Raw genomic sequence first — 20,015 nt, 5'->3', positions numbered from 1 at the left:
CTCCATGCAGAACACAAACCATCAACAACCACCCTGTGGCCAAGCTAGTTCTGGATCCACAAAGCAGCTCTCCTTGGGTCCTTCCTCGTTACTTTCTCAATATGGGGAACCTTATCAAAAGTCTCACTGAAAACCACGTACACTACATCCAATGTTCTACCTTCATCAATGTTACATCCCCAAAGAGTTCAGTCAGGTTGGTAAGGCATGACCTGCTCTTGACAAAGCCATGCTGACTACCCCTAATCTGATGCTCATAAGTCCTCCCGCTTAGGATCTTCTCCAACAAATTGCCCACGACTGATGCAAGACTCACTGGTCTATAATTTCCTGGGTTACCTCTACTCCCTTTCTTGAACAATCCTCGGGTGCTTCTCCCATCCCTATTGATGATACAAAGATCATCGCCAGATGCTCAGCAATCTCCTCCCTCGCTTCCCACAGTCACCTGCAGTATATCTCAACTTGAGTTGAACTCAGTAATGCCAGAGCTCAAATTGAGTGAAGATCTTATAGAAACATGTAAAATTATGACAGGGATAGATAAGATAGAGGCAGGAAAGTTGTTTCCACTGGTAGGTGAGACTAGAACTAGAGGACATCACCTCAAGATTCAGGGCATTTGGGATGGAGATGAGGAGGAACTGCTTTTCCCTGAGGGTGGTGAATATGTGGATTCCTCTGCCCAATGAAGCACTGGAGGCTTCCTCAGTAAATGTATTTGAGACAAAGTTGGATAGATTTTTCCATAGTAGGGAGATTAAGGGCGATGGAGTAAAGGCAGGTTGGTGGAGATGGGCCAGATGACGTTCTCGTGCTCCAATTTCTTATGTTCTCACCACAGACTAAAATCTCACCTGAATAATTGTTCTTCACGCATTGATGTCCTTTCAATTATTCTTACAGGTCTGAAATGGCAGAACAGTTGTGCAAGGGAATCTCAACGTGTCAGTTTTGCTCTCTCTGACCGGATATATAAGGAGTGACCAAATATTTTCTTTGCAAGACCAACACATCTGTTGTCCATCCTTGGAAATGAAGAAGTATCTCATCCCAGCTGGAAATGTGTTTTCTGCCTGAAGTGAAGTTTTCTTTTCTAACTCAGTGTTATCTACTGGAGCCGGGGTGCTGAGAAAACACCAGCATTTGTTCACTGAAGATCAGTTCTTCAATTGCAGTGAGATATCATTCTCCTTCTCTCAGTGTGGGAAAGGATTGACTCACAGCCTACCCACAGACACACCAGTGAGTTCACAGTGGGGAGAGGCCATTCACCTGCTCTGTGTGAGGGAGGGGAACTACTCAGTCATCCAGCCTGAAGATACATCAGCAAGTTCACACCACAGTGAGATGCTCCACCTGTTCTGACTGTGAGAAGCAATTCATTCTGTCATCAATTCTAAAGGTAATCTGTAAGTTCACCAGTGAGAGGACGGTAACCGGCTTAGCTGGTGAGAAGGCATTCACACACTCAACCACATTGACACCAGCTTGTTCACACCGGGGAGAAGCCATTCACCTGCTGTGTGTGAAAGGGGTCACTCAATCTTCTCAACTGAACGAACACCAGCGAGTTCACACTGAGAAGATGCCATTCACCTGCTCAGACTGTGGGAAGGGATTCACTCAATCATCTCAAACGGAGGTGCATCGGCGAATTCACACTGGGGAGTGGCCATTCGTGTGCTCTGCATGTGGGAAGAGATTCACTTGGTCATCTAACCTTGTGAGGCACTACCGCGTTCACACTGGGGAGAGGCCATTCACTTGCTCAGAATGTGGGAAGGGATTTGCTCGGTCATATCAACTGATTGAACATCAGCGAGTTCACACTGGGGAGAAACCATTCAGCTGCTCTGAATGTGGGAGGAGATTCAAAGAATCAGACACACTTGTGAAACACTACCGAATTCACACTGGGGAGAAGCCATTCACGTGCTCTGAATGTGGGAAGGGATTCACTCGGTCATCAGATGTTAAAATACATCAACGAATTCACACTGGGGAGAAACCATTCATCTGCTCTGAATGTGCGAAGGGATTCACTCACTCATCCAGTCTTGTGAAGCACTGCCGAATTCACACCGGGGAGAAACCGTTCATCTGCTCAGATTGTGGGAAGGGATTCACTGACTCATCCAAACTTGTGAGGCACTACCCAATTCACACTGGGGAGAAGCCATTCAGATGTTCTGAATGTGGGAAGGGATTCACTCGGTCAACCAGCCTTGTGAAGCACAGCCAAATTCACACCAGGGAGAAACTGTTCACCTGCCCAGATTGCGGGAAGGAATTCACTCGGTCCTCAGACTTTAAAGAACATCAACAAATTCACACTGGCGACTCACCTGTTCTGAATGTGGGAATGGATTCGCACATACATCTCAATTGAATGAACATCAGCGAGTTCACACAAGGGAGAAACGGCTCAACTGCTCAGACTGTGGGAAGGAATTCACTCAGTCATCACATCTGTTCAGACTGGGAATGAAATCACACTTTCATCTCACCTACCGACACACCAGACTGATTTTAGCAGTGAAAGGACGTTGATCTGCTCAGACTGTGGGAAGGCATTGACACACTGATCCACACTGCAGAGACAGTGGTGGGTTCACACTGTGGGGAGTGTGGTCACCTGCTCAGACTGTGGGAAGGCATTCACACACTGATCCACACTGCAGAGACAGCACAGGAACCCTCTGGAGACTCAGGCTCAGGTTGAAGACATGGTGTAGTACCCCAAATAGCTGGGGGGCACAGGCTTTGATCACCCTGGGGCTGACACCATCTGGGCCTGCAGCCTTGCTTGGGGGTGGAGAGGTTTCAGATGTCTTCTCACCTGTTCAGCTGTGAAGCCCATCATGGTGGTTTCAGGTGGGGGAGGGATGTAGTCATGAGAGCAGGGTGGGAGGCTGTGAGGAGGGGTAGGAAGGGAGAGTGGAGTATGTGTTGGTTGGAGGCCGACAACAGACGAATCATGGGGGATGGGCAGGGGCCACAGTGTCAAATCTGTTGAAGAACAGGTTAAGTTCGTGGGCCCTGCCCACACTGCCTTCAGCTCCTCTGTTGCTAGTTTGCCGGAACCCAGTGATGGTCCTCATCCCACTCCAGACCTCTCTCATGTTGTTCTGTTGGAGTTTCCACTCAAGCATCCTCCTACACCTGTCTTTAACCTCCCTGAACTTGGCTTTCAGGTCCCTCTGTATTGTCCTCAGCTCCTCCCTATTTCCATCTCCAAACGCCCTCTTTTTAGTGTTCAGGATGTCCTTAAAGTCCTTTGTTACCTATGGCTTGTTATTTGAATAACGAATAACAAGTAACAATATAAAGCTACCAAGGTAATTAAAGCTGGCGTTTTGTTCATCCTCTTGGTTACTGATGTACAACTTGCCGTTGGGAGTATCCTGCTGTTTTGATGTTACCATACTTTTTTTTTTACAGTTGATGGTTAGACCAGAATCTGCACTTGTTTGCATTACTTTGGGTAGGAGGATTTGTAGGTCTTCTGTAGCACTTGCTATTAGGGTGGTATCGTCCGCATATCTTATATTGCTGATGTTAACACCTCAAATTTTTATCCCATCTGGGTCTTCTATTTCTCTGAGAATCATTTCACTATAGATATTTAAAAATTCCAATGAGGCAACGCATCTCTGTCTAAATCCTCTTTAAACTTATATTATCATCAGTTTTTACCACCGCCATTTGGTTCCAATATGAATTGTGAAGTAGTTGTTCTTCCCTTCCGTCAGTGTTTAGTGAGAATTTGAAATAATACAAAGTATCAAAATGTCTTATGCCATATTGGGCGATTTCCGATCGCTGCTTTTAGTTAAATTAAGGGTTAACCCTTTTAACATTAGCATAATCCAAGCCTACGCACCAACAAATGATGGGGACAAAGAGGATAATAACAAGTTTTATGAAGATCGCGACGGCAATGTAAATCTCAGGATATAAAACTAGTCATGGGAGATTTTAATGCCAAAGTTGGACAGAAAACGGTTGATAATATTATAGGACCCTTTGGACTAGGGGAGAAAATTGAAAACGGAGAAAGGTTTACTGACTGATGTGTCAGATACAACCAAGTGACCACCAATACTTGGTATAAAAACCATCCACGTAGATTGTGTACTTGGATTAGCCCTGGAGATAGAACAAGGAATCAAATAGATTTCATTACCGTCAATGAACCCTTTAGAAATAATATCACAAATTCTAAATCCTACTCAGGAGTAGACTGTTGTTCAGATCACCATCCAGTAATAGCTACCATCAAAACAAAATTAAAGAAACTGAAACGTGGAAAAAAGAGAAGTCGATGTTGGGAGAACAAAAAAAAAGATAGCATACTTAGCAACAATTCAAGACAGCTGTAGAAGAACACCTCAACGAAAACGAAACAACACCTATTTGGGACAGATTTAAATATGCTATACTACAATCCGCAGGGGAGATAATCCAAATACAAGAAACACAACACACCAACAAGGGGTGGATAACCCAAGAAATTCTACATCTGATGGAACAAAGAAGGTTAGTGAAGAATAATGAAGTGCAATTCAGCGAGCTAAACAGACAAGTGCGCAATATTGCAAAGGAAGAATGGTTAAATCAAAAATGCAATGAAGTCACTCTCAGTTGAAGTCGCAACTGAAATTTGCAGTTCTGGTTGCTCTCGTTTGCGCATGCTCGTTCTTTTACGCTTGCGCCGTTCTCGTTGATCCTTTCCTTTAGAAATGGCCGATGCTGCCGCAGTTTCCTGTTCTGTTTCGACAGTGATGTGTTGTACCTGAGTCCGCGGTTCTTCGGTAGAAGTAGGCCTTGATTCTTTTCGACCTTGAGCTGTCTTCGCGGTAGTATTTTTCTTCGTCCTCTGTTTATGAGGCACAGCTTAAAACAAGCCGGAGTAGTTTATAAGTAACCTTATGAAAGTATTGACTAATTTTTCTTCATTTAAACATTAATTTATTTATTTTTTACGGGAGGGCTGGGTTCCAGCGTCTCGATCCTACGTCATTACGTGACGTCCCCTAATCAGACGAAGATAGATAGATAGATACTTTATTCATCCCCATGGGGAAATTCAACATTTTTTTCCAATGTCCCATACACTTGTTGTAGCAAAACTAATTACATACAATACTTAACTCAGTAAAATTATGATATGCATCTAAATCACTCTCTCAAAAAGCATTAATAATAGCTTTTAAAAAGTTCTTAAGTAGTTTACTTAAATACATTAAATACAATCAACCCCGGCACTTTAACATATCTTACTCCTGGCGGTTGAATTGTAAAGCCTAATGGCATTGGGGAGTATTGACCTCTTCATCCTGTCTGAGGAGCATTGCATCGATAGCAACCTGTCGCTGAAACTGCTTCTCTGTCTCTGGATGGTGCTACGCAGAGGATGTTCAGGGTTTTCCATAATTGATCGTAGCCTACTCAGATGGAGATGAAAATTCCTCTGAAAATATAAAAAAAGACTTTGAGGCAAATAATGCATAAATTAAATGCATTAAAAGTAATTAAAAGTAACCAAAAAGTAATTAAAGAAAAAAATAATAAATATGGAGGCTATGTTTGATAAAATGACAAAGAAACAAGAAAAAATGGAAAAGAAAATTACAGATTTGGAAAATAAAATGGAAGACATGGATGGAAGAATGAAGGAAATTGAAGTTGATAATAATGCCTGGACATGAGAAAGAAAATAACTTGTGGAAAAAATTGATAAGCTTGAAAATTTTAGTAGACGTAACAATATTAAAATTGTTGGACTTAAAGAAGGTACCGAAGGAGAAGACCCAATAATTTTTTTTCAAAAATGGATCCCTAAAAAATTGGAAATGGGAGAAGAAACTTCAATTGAGATTGAAAGGGTGCACAGAGCCTTAAGGCCAAGATCTCAAGATGATCAAAATCCGTGATCAATTTTGATAAGATGTTTAAGATACCAGGATAAAGAAAAGATTCTGAGGGTGGCTGTCCAAGGTGCCAAAAGAAGAAAGGGTCCATTGATGATAGCAGAGAAACCAGTTCTTTTTTATCCTGATATAAGTTATAACCTTTTGAAGAGAAAGAATTTAATTCAGCAAAAGAAGTCTTATGGGAAAAAGGTTACAAATTTTTAATGCGTCACCCAGCAACACTGATAAATTTTTTGGAAGAGGGAAAAAGATTTTTTCCCGATTATCGAGATGTGGAGGTGTTCGTACAAAAACTTCCATCTATTCGCTAATTAAACGTAGAGATTTATAAACGTAATGGTTAAAGACGAAGACAGAGATAGCGAATGGAACTGATGGACATTTAAGGATGATACAAGGGAGAAAAGTAAAATTTTAGAAATGTTAATTGAGAATAATATGTTTTTTCTTTTCTTATATATATACTTTTTACATTGCGGGGGGGCTGGGGAGCTTTGAATACTACGGGATTCACGTGTGTAATCATAGATAGATAGATAGATACTTTATTCATCCCCATGGGGAAATTCAACATTTTTTCCAATGTCCCATACACTTATTGTAGCAAAACTAATTACATACAATACTTAACTCAGTAAAAATATGATATGCATCTAAAATCACCCTCTCAAAAAGCATTACAGAGGGGGGTAATGTTGTGTTTTTTTTTTCTTTCACAACATTAGTAGGGGGGTATTTTGTTTTTTTCCTTATACTCTATTTTTCTTCTATTTTTTTGCCTGGATGATTGGTGGGGACACACATAGCAACATGGAGACTTCAAAAAAGATTTCCCAGGATACCACGAAAGTTGAAAGATCAGGTATTATTATAGATTGGAGTAACATAATTAAAAACAATGACTAATTTATTGAATTTTTTAAGTTTTAATGTTAATGGGCTTAATGGACCAGTAAAAAGAAAAAGAATTTTAACATATATTAAAAAAATGAAAATACATATAGCTTTCCTACAAGAAACTCATTTAACGGACATAGAACATCAGAAATTAAAAAGAGACTGGGTTGGAAATGTTATTGCAGCTTCATTTAACTCAAAGGCGAGAGGAGTTGCAATTTTGGTTAATAAAAATTTACCAATTAAAATACAAAATGTATTAATTGATTCGGCAGGAAGATATTTAATTATACATTGTCAAATTTTTTCAGAACTATGTACTCTTATGAATATTTATGCACCAAATGAAAATGATGTAAAATTTATACAGGAGGTCTTTTTGAATTTGGCTAACGCACATGATAAAATATTAATAGGTGGAGATTTTAATTTTTGTCTAGATCCAGTTTTAGATAGATCAATAAAGGCTATTACAAAATCAAAAGTAGCAAAATTAACTCTATCATTGATGAAAGCCTTAAATTTGATTGATATATGGAGAAGAATCAATCCAAAAGAAAGAGATTATTCATTTTATTCAAATAGACATTAAACATACTCAAGGATAGATTTTTTCCTATTATCAACGAATATTCAAGATAGAGTGAAAAATGTGGAATATAAAGCAAGAATATTGTCTGATCACTCTCCTTTAATAATGACAATGATAATGATAGATAAAGAGGAATCAATTTATAGATGGAGATTTAACTCAATTCTACTAAAACGTCAAGATTTTTGTGATTTTATGAAAAAGCAGATTCAGTTCTTTTTAGATACAAATTTACATTCAGTTGATGATAAATTTATATTGTGGGAAGCAATGAAGGCATATTTGAGAGGTCAGATAATAAGTTATACTTCTAAAATTAAGGAATATATGATAGAAATAGATCAATTGGAAAAAGAGATTATAAAATTAGAAAAAGAATCTCAAAGAAATATGACAGAAGAAAAACAAAGACAACTTATTAATAAGAAGTTAAAATATAATACACTCCAGACATATCGAACAGAAAAAGCAATTATGAGAACTAAACAGAGATATTATGAACTAGGTGAAAGATCACATAAGGTCCTTGCATGCCAGTTAAAAACAGATCAGATTTCTAAAACAATAAATGCAATCCGAACAAAAGTGAATAAAGTTACTTATAAGCCTCTAGAAATTAATGAGGCTTTTAAGAATTTTTATTCTGAGTTGTACAAATCAGAATCAAAGAATGATGATGTTAAGATAGAAAGATATTTAGCACAAATAACTCTTCCAAAATTACATATGGAAGAACAGAAGGGATTAGGTATGCCTTTTACAGTGAAGGAGGTTGAAGAAGCTCCGGGATCACTTCAAAGTAATAAATCTCCAGGAGAAGATGGTTTTCTGCCTGCATTTTATAAAATGTTTAAAGATTTATTAATTTCTCCCTTTATGGAGTTAATACATCAAGCAGAAAGAACGCATAGACTTCCAGAATCTTTTTCAACAGATATTTTAATAGTATTGCCAAAAAAAAGATAGAGACCTTTTAAAGCCAGCATCATATAGACCTATTTCTTTATTAAATACTGATTATAAAATAATAGCAAAAATCTTATCTAAATGCTTATCAAAATTAGTGCATATGGATCAAACAGGATTTATCAAAAATAGACAATCGGCAGATAATGTAACCCGGATAATTAGTATAATCCATTTAGCGCAAAAGAGGGAGGAAACGAGTGTGGCAGTTGCTTTAGATGCAGAAAAAGCATTTGATAGATTGGAATGGGATTTTTTATTTAAGGTATTGGAAAAATATGGATTAGGAACATCATTTATAAAATAGATTAAAACCTTAAATACTAATCCCAAAGCTAAAGTAGTGACAAATGGTCAAATTTCGACACCATTTCAGTTAACAAGATCAACTAGGCAAGGTTGTCCATTATCACCTGCTTTGTTTGTGTTGGCAATAGAGCCATTAGCTGAATTAATAAGAATGAACCCAGATATTAAGGGTTTCAGAGTTAATCAGGAAGAATACAAGATTAATTTATTTGCTGATGATGTTCTACTTTATTTAACAGATCCATTACATTCATTATGTAAATTATCTTATGGATTAGAAGAATATGGGAAAATATCAGGTTATAAAGTAAATTGGGATAAAAGTGAAATTTTACCTCTTACTAATGGAGACTATAGTCAATGTGGATTAATAACCTCAATTTAGATGGCCGGCAAATGGTATAAAATATTTAGGTATAAGAGTTGATAATGATATAAAAAACTTATACAAATTAAATTATTCACCACTTTTGAAAAAAATTCAGGAAGATCTTGATAAATGGATGGCATTACTAATAACATTAGTAGGTAGAGTAAATACTATAAAAATGAATATATTCCCTAGACTACAATATTTATTTCAATCATTACCAATACAATTACCCCAGAAGTTTTTTCAAGAGTTAAACAAATATGTGAGGAAGTTTCTCTGTAAAGGTAAGATATCAAGAATATCGTTGGAAAAATTGACATGAAAATTTGATCTAGGAGGGTTACTACTTCCAAATTTTAAGAATTATTATAAAGCAAATCAACTTAGATTTATTGCATCTTTTTTTGAGAAAGATAAACCGGCATGGATTAGAATAGAACTAGATAAAATAGGAGAAAACGTACCAGAAGATTTTATATATAAATGGGAATACAAATGGATACGGGAAAAGAAAGAATCTCCTATATTAAAACATTTGATTGATTTATGGAATAAGATAAATGTTGATGATGAGACCAAAAAATCTTTATTAGCAAAGAGATCTTTAATTCAAAATAGACTTATTCCTTTTACAATGGACAATCAACTTTTATATGATTGGTTTCAAAAAGGGATAGATACATAGGAGATTGTTTTGAAGGAGGTATATTAGTGTCATTCGATCAATTAAAGAATAAATATAAAGTATCAAACAACACGCTTTTTTGTTACTTTCAACTAAGGGCTTATATAAGAGAAAAACTAGGTCAAACAATGTTATTGCCGAAATCTAATGAAATAGAAATTTTAATTCAAAAAGGAAATATTAAAAAATTTATATCTTGTATGTATAATTTGATTCAAAAACAGGCAATTAAACAAGGAGTCCATAATTCAGGACAAAAATGGGGAAGTGATTTGAATATTAAAATTGAAGAAACAAATTGGTCAAGACTATGTCTTGATAGTATGACAAATACAATAAATGTTCGGTTAAGATTAGTGCAATATAACTTTCTACATCAATTATATATTACACCACAAAAAATAAATAAATTAAATCCAAGTTTATCTGATCAGTGTTTCCGATGTAACCAAGAAACTGGTACATTTTTACATTCGACATGGTCTTGTTCTAAAATTCAACCTTTTTGAACAAATTTAAGACTTTTACTGGAACAAATTACGGGAATACAACTTCCTCATAATCCAATATTACTTTTACTAGGTGATATTGAAGGGATAAAACCGAAACTCAAACTAAATAAATATCAGAAAGAATTCATAAAAATTGCACTGGCAGTAGCCAAATAGGCTATTGCAGTTACTTATAAATCAGATACATATTTAAGTATAGATTGTTGGAAGAAAGAAATCTATGGTTGTATTCCATTAGAGAAAATTACTTATAATTTAAGAGATAAATATGAAACATTTTTGAAAATTTGGTGCCCTTATTTACAAAAGACAGGACTAAATATATAGGTGCTCTGAAGATGAAACAATTGGTTACTTGGGGAAAGAAATAAATATATATACTAAAGTTATTAAGAACTCCATGGAGCATGTGGAGATCTTCCAACAACCAGGCACTCTTTTTTTTTTTTCTTTCTTACTTTCTCTTTTTTTTATATAGGGAAGTTAGGGGGAGGGGTTAAGGGAGGGGGGAAGGGATATATACATTTTTTTCCACACTTGTAATTACTTAAAAACGCAATTAAATAAAAATTTTTAAAAATGCAATGAAGCAGAAGGCCATATTAACAACGGCAAAGAAATGGACAGGAAAATTAAGGAAATTAGGGAATTAAGAAAACCTCCTCTACAGAATGCATAAGATCAGCAGACAGATCCAGATGAAGTATGTGGGAGGAGGATTCAGTATATAGAGCAGCTGTCTGAGGATAATAGAGGGGAACCCCCAGATATTAAACACCCTAATTCTGGCCCACCTATTACCAAAGAAGAAAAAACTAAAGCAATGTAAAGCATGAAACGTGGTAAAGCCACTGGGCTTGAGGAAACCTCAGTTTACAAGCCCTAGAAGATCTGGGCATAGATATTCTTTTTGAACTGTTTAATGGCATATATGAGTCTGCTGTATTGCCTGATGATTGCTTGAAATCTGTACTTATAGCTCTGCCAAGAATTCCTGGAATTAATGACTGCGAAAATTATAGAACAATCTGTCTTAAGATTCACCTAATAAAGATTTTGTTGAGAATTGTTCTGAGACGAATTAAAAATAAGTTAAGGCCAGAAACTTCCAAGTAAAACCCTGTCTGAGTCTGTCCCATTTGTCTGTGCTTGACAGATCGCTCTCTAAAGTTTCCTCATTGTGTACCTGTCCCAGTATCTTTTATTTTCCTTCTCAACCTCATTCTCCTGCCTTCTCCCCATAACATTTGACGCCTTTACAGAAAATCTTTGGGATCAACGGCAATACGCATATTCAACAGTTCATCTTTCTGCGACAGGAGAACACACTTCAGAGATCAACAGTCTCTGCATTTTTATTTCATACATTATTATTACACATTGGTGCAGTATTATTGTGTATATTATTATTCCCGGTTTATTTTTAGTAAAGTCTGCACACTACTAATTGTGTTTCTAAATGTCGCTGCTGTAACGAAAGAATTCCCCACTCGGGATCAATAATGTATTTATTTATTATTATCAACATCATCATGATTATTCTGCAGCCTTTATCTCTTTCATCAATTTTCCCAACTCTTTACTTCACGCCCGACTAATCTGATGTATCACCTCCCCTCCACCCCACATTCTTTCTCCCTCCCTTCCTTTCCGGTTCTGAAGAAGGGTCTCGGTCTGAAACGCCGACTGTTCTCTCCCCTCCATCGTTGCTTTCTGCCCCCCTGAGTTCCTCCAGCATTTTGTGGGTGTTGTTTTGGATTTCCTCATCTGCAGATTTTTTTTTAATCCTGTTTAAACAAATGCGCATGCGTGTGCGTCACAGCCAATCGCGAATATTGCGCATGCGCTCAGTAGATGAGAGGCTCGCAGTGATCGGACGCAGGTAGGAGCAGGGCCGCGGGGGGGAACTTAATTAACGGCGTCTGCACCGCGATTGAAGGAACATTACTATGAGCTCCTTCCCCACAGGTCCGGCACCTCAGGACAGTCCCAGTCCTTTCCGTCTCTCTCAGCCCCACGATTTACCCGAGTGACGGGGAGTTAACGGCTGATTCAGAGCTGGCGGCGCCGCCATTTCTGCGGCGCATGCGCATTGCTGGGTCCTTGAATCGCGGATAGACAGGTTTCTTGTTCTTGGTGTCTGCTGGGTAAGGAGGCAGCCATGGGTGACACTACCAGCATTGTCCCCTTAGAATATGCCCAAATACTGCGACCTCCAGCCATGTCAATCCGAGGATCAGTACCTCGGAACAAAAATATACTGTCCAGTCAGTGGAAGTGTAAATTAGTGCTGTATGGCTAAAAGAAATCCTCCCGTCAACTTTAGTTCTCTGTGTAAATAACGATATGAAACACCTTGTTCTTGATGACAAGTGACTTGTAGCTTGCACATCACAAAGGTGCCCCATTCCAATGAGAATAACTACTGCCCACCCCTTCATAGTCATTGCCATCGATGGGTTCATCACTGTCAATCAGCTGGGGGTGGAAGGGGATCCCAGTAATTAGAAAATGTCCAGGATCCGACATGTAGTAACAAGTTCACTTTGTAGTGTTGTGGAGCATGACCAGCGCTTGAAATGATACCAAAAATCAGGACAAATTGAGCCAAGACACAGGTTGATTGAAGGCAAAAATAGCCTATTCTCATACAGAGGGAATACAGTCAGAGAATTTAGATGTACAGAAAAGCTGGATGAACTCTGCAGGTCGGGCAGCATCCGTCGAAAGAAACAGTCAACGTTCTTTCAACGGATGCTGCCCGACCTGCTGAGTTCATCCAGCATTTTTGTACATCTTGATTTGACCACAGCATCTGCAGTGTACTTTGTGTTTACAGTCAGGAAATTTGTTGGTCAGTCAGGATGCCTGATCCGTGACATGTTAGAAGATGAGGAGTTCATATCTAAACATAGAAACAGAAGTCATGCAATATATTACAGGCCCTTCGGCCCACAATATCATGCTGACCATAAAACCTACTCTTGAAACTGTCTAGAGTTTGACTACCACATAGACCTCTATTATTCTAAGCTCCACGTACGTACCTAACAGTGTCTGAAAAGACCCTGATTGTATCCGCCTCTACCACCGTCACTGGCAGTGCATTCCATGCACCCACCACTCTCTGTGCGAAAAAATTACCTCTGGTATCCCCCTTGTACCTACTTCCAAGCACCTTAAAACTATGCCCCCGCATGTTAGCTAGCTCAGCCCTGGGAAAAAACCTCTGGCTATCCAGACGATCAATGCCTCTCATCATCTTATACAACTCTCTCAGGTCACCTCTCATTTTCCATCACTCCAAAGTTTACTCAACCTATTATTATAAGGCATGCTCTCCAATCCAAGCAACATCCTTGTAAATCTCCTCTGCACCCTATTTAGAGCATTTTTTCCAGTAGTGAGGTGATCAGAATTGAACAGAGTGCTAAAAGTAGGGCCTAACGAAGGCCTTTTATATCTGTAATAGTACCTCACCGCTTTTGAACTCAGTCCCATGGCTGATGAAGGCCTTCTTAAAAACATTGTCCAGCTGCGTAGCAGCTCTGCATGAACTATTGACACAGATCCCAAGATCTTGCTGATCCTCCAAACTGCCAAGGGTCCTATCATTAATATTGTATTCTGTCTTCAAATTGGACCTGCCAAAATGAACCACCAGGTTGAACTCCATCTGCCAATTCTCAGTCCAGTTCTACATCCTATCGATGTAACGCTCTACTGTTCAGACTATCCACAGTTCCCACTACATTTGCGTCATCGACAAACTTACCCACCCACCCTTCTACTTCCTCATCAAGGTCATTTTTAAAAGTCAGAATGAAGAGAGAGGAGGGGTCCCAGAACAGATCGCTGCAGAATATCACTGGTCACATCCTCCATGCAGAATACAGACCATCGACAACCACTCTTTGCCTTCTGTGGCCAAGCCAGTTGTGGATCCGCAAAGCAGCTCTCCTTGGATCCTTCCTCGTTACTTTCTCAATGAGCCTCATATGGGGAAACTTATCAAAAGTCTTACTGAAAACCACGTACACTACATCCAATGTTCTACCTTCATCAATGTTACATCCCCAAAGAGTTCAATCAGGTTGGTAAGGCATGACCTGCCCTTGACAAAGCCATGCTGACTACCCCTAATCAGATGCTCATTACTCCTCCCTCTTAGGATCTTCTCCAACAAATTGCCCACCACCGATGCAAGACTCACTGGTCTATAATTTCCTGGGTTACCTCTACTCCCTTTCTTGAACAATCCTCGGGTGCTTCTTCCATCCCTATTGATGAGACAATGATCATCACCAGATGCTCAACAATCTCCTCCCTCGCTTCCCACAGTAGCCTGCAGTATATCTCAGCTTGAGATGAACTGGGTAATATGATGCCAGAGCTCACATTGAGAGAAGATCTTATAAAAAAATGTAAAATTATGAATCAGATAGGTAAGATAGAGGCAGGAAGGTTGTTTCCACTGGTAGGTGAGACTAGAACTAGACCACATCACTTCAGGGCATTTGGGATGGAGCTGAAGAACTGCTTTTCCCTGAGGGAGGTGAATCGGTGGATTCTTTGCCCAATGAAGCAGTGGAGGCTACCTCAGTAAATGCATTTGAGACGAGGTTGGATAGATGTTTGCAAAGTAGGGAAATGAAGGGCGATGGGGAAAAGGCAGGTTGGTGGAGACGGGCCAGATGATGTTCTCCTACTCCTTTTTCTTATCTTCTCACCACAGACTAAAATCTCACCTGAAAAACTGTCCTTCACCTATTGATGTCCTTTCAAATATTTTTACAGGTTTGAAATGGCAGAACACTTATGCATGGGCTGTCTCTTTCCGGATATATAAGGAGTGGCCAAATATTTCCTTTGCAAGACCGACACATCTGTTGTCAATCCTTGGAGATGAAGAACTATCTCATCCCAGCTGGAAATGTGTTTTGTGTCTGAAATGAAGTTTTCTGTTGTAACTCACTGAAATCCACTGGAACCGGGGAGCTGAGAACACACCAGCATTTGTTCACTGGAGTTCAATTCTTCAATGCATTGATTGTAGAAGGGATTCTAACGTCTGATTGTCTGAATTGACAGATGATTGATCGCAGTGAGATATCATTCTCCTTCTCTCAGTGTGGGAAGGTATTCACTCACAGCCTACCCACAGACACGCCAGTGAGTTCACAGTGGAGAGAGGCAATTCACCTGCTCTGTGTGAGGGAGGGGAACTACTCAGTCATCCAGCCTGAAGATACATCAGCAAGTTCACACCTTAGTGAGATGCTCCACCTGTTCTGACAGTGGGAAGCAATTCATTCCGTTGTCGATGCTAAAGATAGATCCAAAAATTCACCAGTGAGAGGACGGTAACCTGTTTACATGGTGGGAAGGCGTTTACACACTCAACCACACCACAGTGACACCAGTGAGTTCACACCGGGGAGAGGCCAATCACCTGCCCTGTGTGGGAAAGGATTCACTCAATCATCCCAACTGAATGAACACCAGTGAGTTCACACTGAAAAGATGCCATTCACCTGCTTAGACTGTGGGAAGAGATTCACTCGTTCATCCACACTACAGAGACACCAGCGAGTTCACACTGGGGAGAGGCCATTCACTTGCTCTGAATGTGGGAAAGGATTTGCCCGGTCATTTCAACTGACTGAACATCAGCGAGTTCACACTGGGGAGAAACCGTTCAGCTGTTTTCAATGTGGCAAGGGGTTCACTCAGTCATCAAATCTGAAAGTACATCAGCGAATTCACACTGGGGAGAGGCCATTCACTTGCTCTGAATGTGGGAAAGGATTTGCCCGGTCATCTCAACTGACTGAACATCAGCAAGTTCACACTGGGAAGAGGCCATTCACTTGCTCTGAATGTGGGAAAGGATTTGCTCGGTCATTTCAACTGACTGAACATCAGCGAGTTCACACTGGGGAGAAACCGTTCAGCTGTTTTCAATGTGGCAAGGGGTTCACTCAGTCATCTCATCTGAAAGTACATCAGCGAATTCACACTGGGGAGAAACCGTTCAGCTGCTCTGAATGTGGGCAGGGATTTGCTTATTCATACTCCCTTGTGAAGCACAGCCGAGTTCACAGTGGGGAGAAACCGTTCAGCTGCTTTCAATGTGGCAAGGAGTTCACTCAGTCATCAAATCTGAAAGTACATCAGCGAATTCACACTGGGGAGAGGCCATTCACTTCCTCTGAATGTGGGAAAGGATTTGCCCGGTCATCTCAACTGACTGAACATCAGCGAGTTCACACTGGGGAGAAACCGTTCACTTGCTCCGAATGTGGGAAGGGATTTGCTTATTCATACTCCCTTGTGAAGCACAGCCGAATTCACACTGGGGAGAAACCGTTCAGCTGCTCTGAATGTGGGAAGGGATTTGCTTATTCATACTCCCTTGTGAAGCACAGCCGAATTCACACTGGGGAGAAACCGTTCAGCTGCTTTCAATGTGGCAAGGGGTTCACTCAGTCATCTCATCTGAAAGTACATCAGCGAATTCACACTGGGGCGAAACCGTTCAGCTGCTCTGAATGTGGGAAGGGATTTGCTTATTCATACTCCCTTGTGAAGCACAGCCGAATTCACACTGGGGAGAAGCCATTCACGTGCTCTGAATGTGGGAAGGGATTCACTCAGTCATCAAATCTGAAAGTACATCAGCGAGTTCACACTGGGGAGAGGCCATTCACTTCCTCTGAATGTGGGAAAGGATTTGCCCGGTCATCTCAACTGACTGAACATCAGCAAGTTCACACTGGGGAGAAGCCATTCACATGCTCTGAATGTGGGAAGGGATTTACTCAGTCATCCAACCTGGTGAGGCACTACCAAATTCACACTGGGGAGAAACCGTTCAAGTGCTCTGAATGTGGGAAGGGATTCGCTGATTCATACTCCCTTGTGAAGCACAGCCGAATTCACACTGGGGAGAAACCGTTCACGTGCTCTGAATGTGGGAAGGGATTCACTGATTCCGACACCTTTGTGAAGCACAGCCGAATTCACACTGGGGAGAAGCCATTCACATGCTCTGAATGTGGGAAGGGATTCACTCAGTCATCCAACCTGGTGAGGCACAGCCGAATTCACACTGGGGAGAAACCGTTCACCTGCTCAGATTGTGGAAAGGGATTCACTCAGTCATCAGGCTTCAAAGTTCATCAGCGAGTTCACACTGGGCGATGCCAGTCACCTGTTCTGATTGTGGGAATGAATTCACTCAGACATCTCAACTGACTGAACATCACCTGCTCAGACGGGAAGGAATTCACTCAGACATCACTGAGCGAACATCAGCGAGTTCACACTGTATAGAAGCTGTTCATCTGCTCTGACTGTGGGAATTAATGCATACATTCATCTCGGCTGACGAAAGACCAGATTGTTTTCAGCAGTGAGAGGACGTTGACCTGCTCAGACTGTGGGAAGGAATTCACACACTGATCCACACTGCAGAGACAGTGGTGGGTTCACACTGTGGGGAGGGTGGTCACCTGCTCTGACTGTGGGAAGGCATTCACACACTGATCCACACTGCAGAGACAGTGGTGAGTTCACACTGTGGGGAGGGTGGTCACCTGCTCAGACTGTGGGAAGGCATTCACACACTGATCCACACTGCAGAGACAGTGCTGGGTTCACATTGTGGGGAGGGTGGTCACCTGCTCAGACTGTGGGAAGGCATTCACACACTGATCCACACTGCAGAGACAGTGGTGGGTTCACATTGTGGGGAGGGTGGTCACCTGCTCAGACTGTGGGATGGGTTTCAGTCTGTCATTTATCCTTGTGTCGCCCTACCAAGCTTTGATCCATCGTGAATCGGAGAGATCAGAAGCTTGAGAGGACGTAATTCACTCAGGTTCACCGACCGAGTATTAAGGGCAGTGGTTCAGGGCAGGTGATTTTTGAGCTTTCAGCAGTGGCCAATCAGCATCAGGTCAGGCAGGAGCAAGTGGAGCGGCCAGTGTCAGAGTGGGCAGAGTCAGAGCGGAGACTTTGAGGCTTTATCTCTTTGAGGTTTCAGTGGGGAGAGCATTCAGTCAGAGAAGGCAAAATCATGATGGAACTAGAATTTTTATCTTAACATTTGCTCAGTTGGAACAGTGGAGATGTCAGGCAGGATAGTGGAAAGCTCCTTTGCGGGATGTGGGAAGGCAGGGGACCCTCCTGTGTCTGATAACTACACCTGTGAGAAGTCCATCCAGCTTCAGCTCCGAACAATCCACATTACGGAGTTGGAGCTGGAACTGGATGAACTCCAGATCATTCGGGAGTCTGAAGGGGTGATAGGTAGGACATTTGAGAGGTAGTTGAACCCAAGGTGCAAGGCACAGGAAACTGGGTGACAGGAAGGGGAAGGGGGAAACAGCGAGTGCAGTTTACCTCTGTGTCCATCCCCCTGAACAACACAGGTATCACTTTAAGTACAGTCGGGGATGGTGGGATGACCAAGTAAAGGAAAGTCACAGCAACAGGGTCTCTGGCACTTAGTCTGGCTCTGAGACTGAGAAGGGAAGGGAGGAGACGAGGTGAGCTGTGGTCAGAGGTGATTCAGCAACAGGGTCTCTGGCACTTAGTCTGGCTCCGAGACTGAGAAGGGAAGGGAGGAGACGAGGTGAGTTGTGGTCAGAGGTGATTCAGCAACAGGGTCTCTGGCACTTAGTCTGGCTCTGAGACTGAGAAGGGAAGGGAGGAGACGAGGTGAGCTGAGGTCAGAGGTGATTCAGCAACAGGGTCTCTGGCACTTAGTCTGGCTCCGAGACTGAGAAGGGAAGGGTGGAGAAGAGGTGAGCTGTGGTCAGAGGTGATTCAGCAGCTCAGGGAACTGACTGGATGTTTTGTGGGTGAGAATGAGATTCCAGGATGACATGTTGCCTCCTGTGTGCTCGGGTCTGTGACATTTCGAGTCGAGTGCTCAGCATTTCCCGGGAGGGTGAACAGTGAAGGTCGTGGTCCATGTGGGTAACAATGATATAGGGTGGTCGAGTAACGAGCTTCTCAAAGGCAGTTCAGGGAGTGGGCTGCTAAGTTAAATGGCTGCTCGTCCAGGGCTGTGACCTCAGGACTGCCATCTGTGCCACGGGCCAGGAAGAGGAAGAATAAACTGTTTAACACATGGCTAAGGAGTTGGTGCAGGAGGGAGGGTATAAGATTTTTGGATCTTCTGAGCTGGTGAGAATTGCTGTGTACAGAGGAGTGTGAGTGTGTTGGGGGAAGCGCACATCGCTGATGGTGTGTGACTGGGCAGGCAGGTCTCTCACACACAAACACATGCAGTGGAGTGGGAGGGAGGGGAGTGAGAAGGGAAAAGGGGAATAAGGAGGATGGAGTTAGGGCTCCTTTACTAAGTCCCAGACTCACCCACCCCTCCCCCTCTGGAATTGGTCCCATTCCCTACCAGGCTGGGGGTGAGCATTGAGTTGCCTTGTCAAAAAGAAAAGGAATTAATTGTTTGATAGCATTTTGTTCACACACTTTGATAATAAATTTATGTTGAACTTAATCAATGATACGTATTGTTTGTAAAACGTGTACTGATGAGAAATGGTCTCAGTGAAGGACCGAGAGTGGAAAACGAACTGGTGTTCAGCCCCACTGCTCCGTGCCGGACAAGAACCCCTATCTGAGTCTGTCCCATCTGTCTGTCCTTGACACGTCTCACTCTAAAGTTTCCTCTTTCTGTACCTGTCCCAGTGTCTGTTATTTTTCTTCTCAACCC

The 20,015-nt window shown here is 41.4% G+C and overlaps 2 protein-coding genes across 2 annotated transcripts; both read left to right on the top strand.

Moving 5' to 3' along the window:
* The first annotated feature begins 909 nt into the window (after positions 1-909).
* On the top strand, positions 910-3,488 carry LOC140722032 (uncharacterized). Its single transcript, XM_073036841.1, has one exon. The coding sequence runs from the start codon at positions 1,589-1,591 to the stop codon at positions 2,390-2,392; it is 804 nt and encodes a 267-aa protein (XP_072892942.1). The 5' UTR covers positions 910-1,588; the 3' UTR covers positions 2,393-3,488.
* Positions 3,489-15,738: 12,250 nt separating this feature from the next.
* On the top strand, positions 15,739-17,720 carry LOC140722034 (uncharacterized). Its single transcript, XM_073036843.1, has one exon. It carries the CDS (start codon positions 15,797-15,799, stop codon positions 17,528-17,530), a length of 1,734 nt encoding a protein of 577 aa, XP_072892944.1. The 5' UTR covers positions 15,739-15,796; the 3' UTR covers positions 17,531-17,720.
* Positions 17,721-20,015: the final 2,295 nt, after the last annotated feature.

This window comes from Hemitrygon akajei, unplaced genomic scaffold (genome assembly GCF_048418815.1).
Source record: "Hemitrygon akajei unplaced genomic scaffold, sHemAka1.3 Scf000067, whole genome shotgun sequence".
NCBI classification, from domain to species: Eukaryota; Metazoa; Chordata; class Chondrichthyes; order Myliobatiformes; family Dasyatidae; genus Hemitrygon; species Hemitrygon akajei.
Note: the sequence above shows the minus strand (reverse complement) of the source record. Positions and strands in the feature narration are given on the sequence as shown.